Source organism: Papaver somniferum, unplaced genomic scaffold (genome assembly GCF_003573695.1).
Source record: "Papaver somniferum cultivar HN1 unplaced genomic scaffold, ASM357369v1 unplaced-scaffold_22, whole genome shotgun sequence".
Taxonomy (NCBI): Eukaryota; Viridiplantae; Streptophyta; class Magnoliopsida; order Ranunculales; family Papaveraceae; genus Papaver; species Papaver somniferum.
In genome coordinates this window covers 3457437-3468744 of record NW_020632152.1, presented here as the reverse complement: position 1 = coordinate 3468744, position 11308 = coordinate 3457437, and the positions used below count along the sequence as shown (strand labels likewise).

Below are 11308 nucleotides of genomic sequence, written 5' to 3'. Positions count from 1 at the left end.
GGAATTAGTCACCCGTAGGGTTCTCACTTCTTTGCACGACTGATTCCACAATTCCCCCACTACATATGCGGGCTTATATATGGACTTAGTCATGGGTCAGTTCAATGACCAAATACTAACATCTCCCACTTGCACGCATATAATATAGTACTCTCATTTACACATTACCAAAATCTTCATACTGGATATAGGGTGTGTGACCTCACGAGCATTACACAAATGGTAGGAGTACGGTGATAAAGTTTTCACTAAACTAACCAAAGTACATCACTTACTAACTTCTCGTTTTTACCTCAGATAATTTGACTACATCTGATGCAATACTCTTAATCCCTCGAAGAAGCAGTATTGTACCCACATATATAAATTGTATTCATGATTTTCGACAGACGAAAAATACTGGCCAGCAATGAATCACAACTCATGGTGTATCATCAAATTTTCTTCCAAGAAATCCATATCAATCCAATTCAACTCAATAGCTTTCCTAGACATGTATCATATTACGGTAATATGCATCGTATTAGAAAACATGCTAAAGTAGCATCATTAAGTATCCTATTCATGACATAAACCCAAGTCAAAGGGGTAAAAGAATTGGATATTAATCCAGTGGCTCACACAGCAACGAAGCAGGGAATCAATCATTGCTCCCACATTTGGTCGACTTAGCACATACAGTATGAGTATGCTATGGTGTTCTCCCACTTAAGTCGGCATGTCTTGCGTTAAAAATATACACCATACAGATCTTAGTCTAGTCGCTAAAAAGCGCCTAACCTGAATTTCTAAACCCAGTCATACACATAAAGACTATTTAAAAAATCACATCTGGCTTTATAACATGCTTCATTAAGTAGTGGTCAAACTTAATGAATGATCTCTTTGAGATCTCATCTTAGACATACTAAGGCGACTTATAGAGTTTAGAAAAGAATCAAAAGACCGTTACAAAAACAGGTAGCTTTTGAAATACAAATTCCCAAAAACTTCTTTTATCTTGTCTCATCTTGCTCGCTATACAAAGCGCCAAGGCGAATCACCTGTGTGAGTAGGCTGATTCTTGCCTGTAGACAACTTCAAATACATGTACACATGAATAGTATATATGAATTCTATATAACATATTTTATCAAGAAAACAATCAATACTCATTCATTCACTCAAAAATAATAATAATGTCATCAAATAGTAATCAAATGTTCTACATATCAAATCCTAGTCAATCCCATGTTCTCTACATGAGATTGGAAAACAACTCTCGGCATTGGATTGGTCAAAGGGTCAGCCAACATCTTGTTCGTGGAGATATGTCTAAGAACAACCTTTCTTTGTGCAACTATATTACGTATGAAATGGAATCTCCTACCAATATGCTTGGTTTTTCCATGGTATTTGGGATCCTTCACATATGCAAGAGCTGATGTGCTATCACTATGAAGCACCACCGCATCCTTTGCATTTTCTGAGACACCAAGACTCTTAAGAAATCTCCTTAACCATACAGCTTCTTGGAAAACTGCTGAAAGTGCAACATACTCTGCTTCCATAGTGGAAAGAGAAACACACTTCTGTTTATTACTACACAAAGTGGTTGCACCACCTCCTAGTTTAAACACATAACCTGAAGTAGACTTGTACTCATCTTTATCGTTGCCCCAATCGGCATCGCTAAATCCTTTAAGTCTAATATCATCACCATGGTAACAAAGGGGAAGATCAGCAGTCCCTTTAAGATAACGAAATATCCTTTTGACCGCTTTCCAGTGATCCGGTCCAGGGTTACTTTGGTAACGGCTTACCATACCCACTGCGAAACTTATGTCAGGTCTAGTACATAACATAACATACATTAGACTCCCAACTGCAGATGCATAAGGTATTTTGGACATATAATTCTTTTCTTCTTCATTCTTTGGGCATTGATCTTTACTTAGGAACAAAGTTTTATCCATAGGAGTGTCAATGGTTTTGCAATCATGCATTCGAAAACGTTCAAGAATTTTCTTTATGTAAGTCTCTTGTGACAAACTAAGAATCTTTCTTGAGCGATCTCGTGTGATTTTAACACCTAATACATAATTAGCTTCCCCCATGTCCGTCATTTCAAAATTAGAGGACAGCCACTTCTTAGTGGCGACAATACCTTCAAGATCATTACCCGCTAATAATATATCATCGACGTACAAATCCAGGATAAGAAAACTTTCCTTGGATCGTTTAATATACACACAATGGTCTTCCTCAATCATCTCATAACCAGCAGAGGTGATAGACTGATGGAAACGCATATACCATTGTCTAGACGATTGCTTAAGTCCATAAATAGCACGTTTGAGACGGAAAACTTTGCGCCCTTGTCCCTTGACCTCAAAACCCTTGGGTTGAGACATGTAAATCTCTTCGTCCAGTTCTCCATTGAGAAATGCAGTTTTAACATCCATTTGGTACAATTCTAAATCCAAATGTGCGACTATAGCAAGCATGAGATGAATTGAGGCAAACCTCACCACAGGGGAAAAAGTTTCCTCATAGTCAATACCCTCATGTTGGGTATATCCCTTCGCTACTAGGCGAGCCTTGTGCTTGTCAATTGAACCATCTGCCTTGCGTTTAATTTTAAAGACCCATTTGTTTCCAATAGTATTTCGCCCAGGCAGAAGGTCAACATAATACAAAACATCATTGTCTTTCATTGATTTTATTTCATTCTGCATGCCAACAATCCATTTTCCGCTAGCAGGTGATGAAACCGCTTCTTCATAAGAAGTAGGTTCATCCTCAACACTCGCAGCACACATTAATATTCCCCCTTCAATCTCAAAACGACGACGGGGTACTTTTTGACGCTTACTTTTGCCTGTCTCAAGGTATTGGGGCTTTAGTGTGATACTCCCACTAGGATGAAGATCACTCCCACTATCTTCAACGGGTATAGGTTGAGAAACTAATTCCCTACCTTCGCTAGAAGATGGCAAGATGTCAACATTCTCTTCTATTTCAAAAAGTTCCAAGTCCTTGTTAATGTCACTGATGCGAGGAAAATCATCTTCAATGAAAACAATATCTCTAGACTCTACTTCAGTCATTCCTCCACTTGGATGTTCACCATAAATCACATAACCTTTTGAGCAATCAGAATACCTTATAAAGATAATCTTTCTTACTCTAGGTCCTAGTTTCCCATACGTGTGAGAAGTGTTGTGAACAAAACCAGTTGAACCCCATGGGCGCAAATTCCCTAAATTGGGTTTTTCGCATTTCCAGAGTTCATATGGTGTGGTAGGAACTAACTGTGACGGGACACGGTTCAAAATGTAGGCCGCAGTCATAATAGCATCCTCCTAGAAAGATATTGGGAGGTTTGCTTGCGCCATCATTGATCTAACCATATCCAATAATGTTCTATTCCTTCTCTCTGCAACACCATTTTGTTGCGGAGTATAGGGAATAGTAAGCTGCCTAGTTATACCCTTTGTCTCAAAAAATTCTTTGAACATATCAGATAAGTATTCGCATCCACGGTCAGTACGGAGAGTCTTCAAACTCTTCCCAGTTTGATTCTCAACCTCTGCTACAAAGCGCTTGAAACAATCCAAGGCTTCGTAGCGGTGAGCGATCAAATATACATAACCAAATCGCGTATAATCATCAATAAATGTAAGAAAATAGGAATAACCATGCCTAGCTTTAACATTCATAGGTCCACATATGTTAGAATGTACCAACTCAAGAGGTTGAGTAGCACGTTTAGCCTTACCAAAAGGCTTTCGACAAGCTTTTCCTTCTAGACAGGGTTCACAAACGGGTAAGGAAACTTTAGCGAATGATCCAAGATGGCCTTCTCGAGCTAACCTTGTCATCCTATCTTGCCCAATGTGGCCTAGTCTAGCATGCCAAGTCATACAATCATCAACAACACTATTACTAGCATTAGTTACTAAAACATCAGAAGAGAAAGAATTAAACAAATCTAATTTAAAGAAGTTATTACTTAAATAACCTTGTCCAAACAAAATACCATCATAAATGATGTCCAACCTACCGTCTTCGATTATAAAAGAATATCCAAAACTAAGAAGTGCAATAACTGAAAGTAAATTATGATGAATTCCAGGTACATAGAGCACATCATGAAGTGTTAAAATGCGTCCAGAGCGCATATGAAGTTGATAAGTACCAACTCCCACAGCTTCCTCACTTGAGCCATTGCCCATGTAGACTCTTTGTGTACCACGTGAAAGACGTCGATAATTTACGAACCCCGCTCGATCTCGAGCTACATGTCTTGTTGATTCCGTATCTACAATCCATTCAGGGAGAGAGTGAGCAACCAATACATGTGTACAAACACAAATGTTTAAGGAGTTAGGTGAAAAAGGTACCTTTTTCGTCTCAGTGCACTCACGGCCAAAATGTCCCTTTTTGCTACAGTTGTAACATTTCATCTTGGACTTATCCTTTTTACCAGCTCGCTTGCCACGACGGCGCTTAGCTGTCTTTTCTGCCTTACTGACATCTTTTAGGCTATCGTTCTTGCGCTTACCCTGAGGTTTGCGCTCACCTTGAGCATACAAGGCAGCCACACGTGTCGCCTCTTGGCGCTCAGCCTCAAGCTCAACGTGTCGAGAGATATCAGAAAAATTCTTGATGCCTTCATTATGAGTTAAAATTTGCTTCATATGCACCCAAGAATCAGGCAATGACCTTATCACAGCTAAAACTTGTTGTTCATCAGTAAGAACATTCCCAGCAGATTTTAGATCACGTATCATTGACGACATCATCCTAAGATGTTCAATCATTGAATGCTTGGGATCTTTTCTATAAACCTCGAATTTCAGCACTAAGCTGCGAAGTCTAGTAGTGGACATACCACCAAAATCAAATTTTAGCTGATCCCACATTTGCTTGGATGTTGGATAATTTTCATGTTCTCCAATTAGATCATCATTCATGCTACTCAACATAGCATAGCGTGCATGACGATCTTTCTTAACCCAAGCTTCGTAGGCTTCAAGGTCACGACGGGCTTGTCCAGAATTACCTTCTTGAGGTCGGACCATCTCATTTGTTAACAGTTCCGTTTGATCTTTGGAGTCGAACAGGTACTGAATTTTCCTATTCCACATGTCATAGTTCTTCCCATCTAGTTTGTATCCCTTGGTGAGATCAACAATCAAATTCTCGGTACTCATTTCTACACGTATTATGCACAAAGATTGACATTATTATTATGTGTACATTCGAAATACTGTCTCAAAATCTAATTAATAAAAATAACATTTACATAAAAATTTAGGATCGAAAATTTCGCTAGGCTCATAATCATCACCCAAATGTGTACTTCAACACGAAATTTATTAATTAATTCGGACAAGTAATTATTGGTAAAACACATAGCTTAAACCAACTGCACCACTAATTGTCATTTCACTAGCATGTCAAAACACACACAAAACAACATGTGATCATATCATTCATGTCAAGCATTTTTATTTAGCAAGCAAGTTATGAGAAAAAGACACTACACCAACTAGCATGTTACTGCTTCCTAGCGTATACATCTCACGAAAACATTTTCAACTAATGAAAATGTCACGAGCATCTCCACAGTATCCAGAAGCATTGTATACACGTAGTATACTGTTGCCGGAAACACGCTGTATACACAAAAAAACAACAACTTTGGACTTTACATAACAAATATATATAGTCCACCAAAAAGTTACGCTTAAGGTGTTGGACACTAAGTACATTTCGTCACTAAGCCCACTTAAAACTCATTTTCATGCTTGGGATGAATACTAACAACATTTTCAGAAAACTTAGAAAAACAATGATTCACACAGCAAGCAAAACATGGTGACTTTCCACAAACAACATATGATGATTGTACGTACGGAACAAAACAGATCATCATGGAATTGAAAAAAATATGTACTTAGCATATTACATCCCTACGTACATAAATGTAACTATATAGTATATACACAACATGATTTTTAAATAAGGAAAATAGATCATGGTATTTACACAAAAAAAAATATAAAAGGATACGAAATCATGGTGTTACTGATCTGTAGTACCGAGAATTTTCAACTAATCAAAATGACGCGAGCATCAAAACAGTGGAGAACACAGTACACAACCGTTTCTCTTGTTTCTGACAACGTACCGAGCAGATATATACGGAGCTATAGGTTCATTACAACAAATATAATAAACCCTCCTTCATATACTTTCCAAGTACTAGACACCAAGTCCATTACTGACCGCATTCCTTGATCGGGTATAGAAGCTCACATGGGTTTAGAACCCAACCACACATCATAGAAAAAAGTACAGAGCAATCCCATGTCTTCATACGAAACAAAAAGCAAACACTACGGATGCATCAAACAAACGCCATGAAACCATGTTATAAACTGCATATGATCAAGGAATCAAAACAACAAACCAACATGGATTGAACTTATAAACATGTTCTCAACCATAACAGAAAAATGATTCATTGATCATACTTCCACAACAAAAGCTCATGTAGGTATAAAACAGATTATTACCACCATTACAATCATGATAATCAACAGATTCATATCAATCAACATATGAAAAATAAAAAAAAATTTATCAATCACAGAACACATCAAAGAAGACTCAAATAGGCGAATCAATCAATCAAAGTAAATGGATTCAGATAGAAACTTACCTGCGGAAGATCCGAAATCCCCATGATCGATTGATTGTTGTTACAAGCCTTTTCTTTGAGAATCCTTCTTCCTTCTTGCAGTTGCAGTGAGGCCTTGAATATACACTACTAGAGAATATACTGCTAGTTCACACCCTAGTCTCCTAGAGAAGTAATGGAAGAGATAGTTTCTATAAACCCTAAGCTTTGCGACAGTAGTTTCATTAGTCAATAAGAATAACAAATATTCTTATATATAGGATAGGAGATAGGAAGTAGTCACCCGTAGGGTTCTCACTTCTTTGCACGACTGATTCCACAATTCCCCCAATACATATGCGGGCATATATATGGACTTAGTCATGGGTCAGTTCAATGACCAAATACTAACAAGCATCATAGTGTCTTCTCCATCACTTAAAAATGTCATAATCAGATCTTTTGCAACATTCCTCTGTTCTGGAATTCTTCTCCAACTCTGTTCCTTAATAATTTTACATGAAACTATTTTAAATTGTATTACTTGATGAGATTTGATTTCCAAAAATTTGTCTATATAAGCGTTCCTAAAATCTCAGATATCACACACTTGAGATCAGTTGTTCCTTTAGTACTTTATATATTACTAATGGCTCAAATTCACAGACTACATACTCAGGCCGAGTTGAAAAACTGCTCAGCAGACCAAGTTTATGGTTTTTTCAAGAATGAAATGACCAAGCTCCCGCTGCTCCTTCCTCTTATCTACAAGGATCTTCAAATCCTCGCAGGAGATGGAAACAGTGTGGGCAGCATAAGGCTAGCGAAAATCGCTATGGGTAAGTATATAAACCTGTTTAACCACTAAAAATTGCTATGATAACCCTTAGTTTTCCATTCAAAAAAATAAGTGATTAATTATGATCTCGTTAAGTGAAGAATTCATTGTGTTATATAGGGACTTCTCAGTTGGTATCCATAGCGGATAAGATTGAAGCCGTGGACGATGAAAGTAGGAGTCTTAGTTTCTGTATCACTGATGGAGATCTCTTGCGTATGTATACGAAGTTTGCCTACAAATTGACTGTAGCGCCAGGAGGTGATAAACAAAGATGTTTAGCGAAATGGTCAGTGGAATTGAGCAAACTATCCTTAGAAAAATGAGAGCTTCTCTCTCCTCAAAAAATGTCACTTTGCTTCATCCCTGTTAGGATCTAGAACCCTACTGATTTCCATAGTTATTTACCTTAGGCTTCCTTAGGTTTCCTTTAGTTTTCCTTAGTGTCCTAGAGCCATGAATAATCAATATGTTCGAATCGAAAAGAAATTCTTTAGATTTTCATGTAGTAAAACCATTCCTTTGGCACCTATCACGCTCACAGAATTCTTCTCCAATGGTTCTACAAAAGAAACATTCACTCATTCGTTGGCTGTAGATCTACAACACTTGTTGTTTGAAGCCGCTAAGAATGATGATTGTGGTAAACAGGTATGGAAGTTCGAAGATAATCAAAAATGGTTCTGTGCAACAAAATTATCCAATGAAAAAGGATTCTACATTCATATCCTTATAGCTAGACCAAATCCGAGATCGGATCCAATCTCCATCTTCATCCCAGCAGGTCCGAATTTTGCAGGTTGGTTTGTTATTTCTAATGCTTTAGAATGCATCTTAACCTTTTCGACTTCACCCCTACAACACTCTTCAGCACAACACCAATCCCCACTACAACGCTCTCCAGTCCAACACCAATCACCACTACATTTTATTCCAACACCTTCTACAAAAACCTATGCACAATCTGTAATCAACAATGCACCACGTCAAGCTCATCCAGGCACATCGCCTTTCTTATGTGACAGATTTGCAGCTCCAATCTCTTTCACCACAGAGTCATCTAAATTTGGCTCTTACCTTAAGATACACGATACAAAAGATCATCTTGGCAGCTGGGAAAATGCATTTGTCATTTCTGCTCCAACAGTGGTAAATTCTTGGCAAAGTATTGGTTTATACCTATGTCATATCTTGCAAATTGAGTCGCAATTTGCAATTTACCCAATTAATTCAACACAGGCCATTTTCCAAGCTGAGTCAAAGTTGTCCAAGGAAATTCTGGAGTTCAAGTTCTCATCTAACAACTTGATATGTTCGGTTTTCAGATGGCATCACCGTATTTGGAATTCAAAAGTTATTCATCATTATGACTTTAATGTTGAAATATACGGAGTACCTTTCCAATACTGGAAACTTGAAGTTTTACATGCGCTCGGCAACCTTTGTGGAAGCGTTTTGTCAGTTGATCCAGCTACGTTAAAACTTCAAGACCTCAGAGCAATTAGATTGAAGATCAGAAATAGCAAGGGAATAAATTCCATCCCCAGGATGATTAAGATCTTTGTTGGAAAGCGCATGATTATGGCTCATGTTACCATAACAGGAAGATCTTCAAACATTGACCAGAATGTGGTTATTCAACCACCGCCAAATGTGGAAATTACCGAGTCATATGGGAAGCGTACATCAGAGTTGGCAGATCTTACGGAGGTTAGTAGAGTGAAACAAAGGAAACTTCTTCCACATTTTAGGGAACAAATTAAAGTCAGCAAGATCACGAATATTCCCAAGGCTAATGTTTCGCTACGAAAGGATACTAACGTTTCGTTAAGAAACAATATTCCAAGAAACAATATCTACACAAATATTCCAAGAAGGCCGGGTCATCATGGAGCTAAAAGGCGTAACGTGCGGAGCAAGAAAAGGAGGATCAAATACACACAAATATGGAGACCAGTTGTTCCCGTGGACATTATTACGGAGCTGGCATCTGACATGGATATTGACACGGATCTTGACGTGGAATCCACGGTAACTTCATCCCCTCTTGTCATCCCATCCTTTAAACTTTCGATAGATGCTTCAACTCCAGAGACTCCTCCATTGCTGATACATGATACTACTTCACCCAGCATTAACACAACCTCAACATCATTCACTCCACCAATATCCACTACATCAACCAGTGTCAGTATTTCTATGAACCCTGTAATAGAAACGTCCAACCAACACTCCATCATCCCTTTCAACCCAACACAAATACAAACCAGAATCCATACAACGTGCGATACAAATCCCACGACGTTGTTTACCTATTTAGGCAAAGCTTTCAACCTAAATCAACCATAACGCTTTATCATACCTAACTGGTTAATTATGTAGGTGAATCGTCTCTTTCCTCTAGGTGTGAACTTGGGTATTAGTTTTCAGACAATGCCTAATCATTCTAGAAAGTTTCTCCTATCTGCTATCACCACTTCAGGACCTGTACTAAAACCAATACCTATTGTGCCTACAAAGAAATTCCCGACAGAAGACTTTGCAGTTCAACAGATAATTCATATAGATGGGGAGGAAGAAATTCCAATACATGAACCCAAGGAAAGAGCTGCCCCTCTATTAAGCCTAGAGGACTCGTTCATGGTATCCATTGATGATCTGGAACCCATGGAAGACATGATGTATCTCCAGGCTTTGAGCCTACATCATATGGTGATGTTGAACCAACATCATATGATGATTCGTCTTCTGTACATCATGCTGAATATGAATCACCACAAGTAGTACCAAAGAAGTTACAGGCTGAATGGAAGAGGCTAGGCATTACTGCAACTGGGATGAACTCACCATCTTCAAGAAGGAAATCTAAGGCAAGGGTTATTTTTAGTTCCCAATGAGTATTTCTATTCTAAGTTGGAATGTGCGGGGTTTAAATTCAGCAAACAGACGATCCGTAGTTCACAAAATGATTCGGTTATGTAGAGCTCCAATCATCATGCTTCAAGAAACGAAAATGATGTCATGTTCTCAATCTGACATTAAACAAATTTGTGGGTTTAAAAACGTAGGCTGGACCTGCCAACAGTCTGTGGGTAGCTCGGGAGGAATTCTTATCTTATGGGATAAATATTTGATAGATATTAACGACTCTTTAATGGGGGAATATACTTTATCAATTTCTTGCAGTGACAAGGAAGACAATTTTAGCTGGATGTTGACTAACGTGTATGGTCCTAACAACACAGTGGAAAGAGCTGACTTTTGGGTTGAATTAGATACAACTTGCAGATTATGGGATCTCCCTTGGTGCATAGGTGGAGATTTCAACACAATTAAAAAATGTGATGAAAAGAAGAATTGTACCAGGATTACAAGGAGTATGATTCAATTAAACGAGTTTATTGAGCAGCATAATCTTATCGATCTTCCACTTAAGGGGGCACGGTACACTTGGTCCAATGGTCAAACAAATCCAGTAATGTGCAGACTGGATAGATTTTTGGTCTCCCCTTCATTCGAAACACATTTCCCACCTTGCTTAAGCCCGTCCAACCTCTGATCATATCCCAATTCTTTTAGATATCTCAGAACCTAGTTGGGGTCCTAGTCCTTTTAGGTTTGAAGCAATGTGGTTCCTAGAGAGTGGCTTTCTAAATCTTTTGAAAGACTGGTGGTATTCTTTTGTTTTTGCAGGTTCTCCAAGCACGGTTCTATGGCTAAAGCTAAAGGCTCTCAAGGAAAGGTTGCGCTTATGGAATAAAGAGGTCTTTAAACACACCAACACAAGGATGAATGAAATT

At 38.3% G+C, this 11308-nt stretch overlaps 1 protein-coding gene across 1 annotated transcript; it reads left to right on the top strand.

Moving 5' to 3' along the window:
* The first annotated feature begins 7319 nt into the window (after nt 1-7319).
* Nucleotides 7320-7834, top strand: LOC113340614 (MLP-like protein 423). The gene is made up of 2 exons (XM_026585739.1): nt 7320-7509; nt 7629-7834. Exons 1-2 carry the CDS (start codon nt 7320-7322, stop codon nt 7832-7834), a joined length of 396 nt encoding a protein of 131 aa, XP_026441524.1.
* Nucleotides 7835-11308: the final 3474 nt, after the last annotated feature.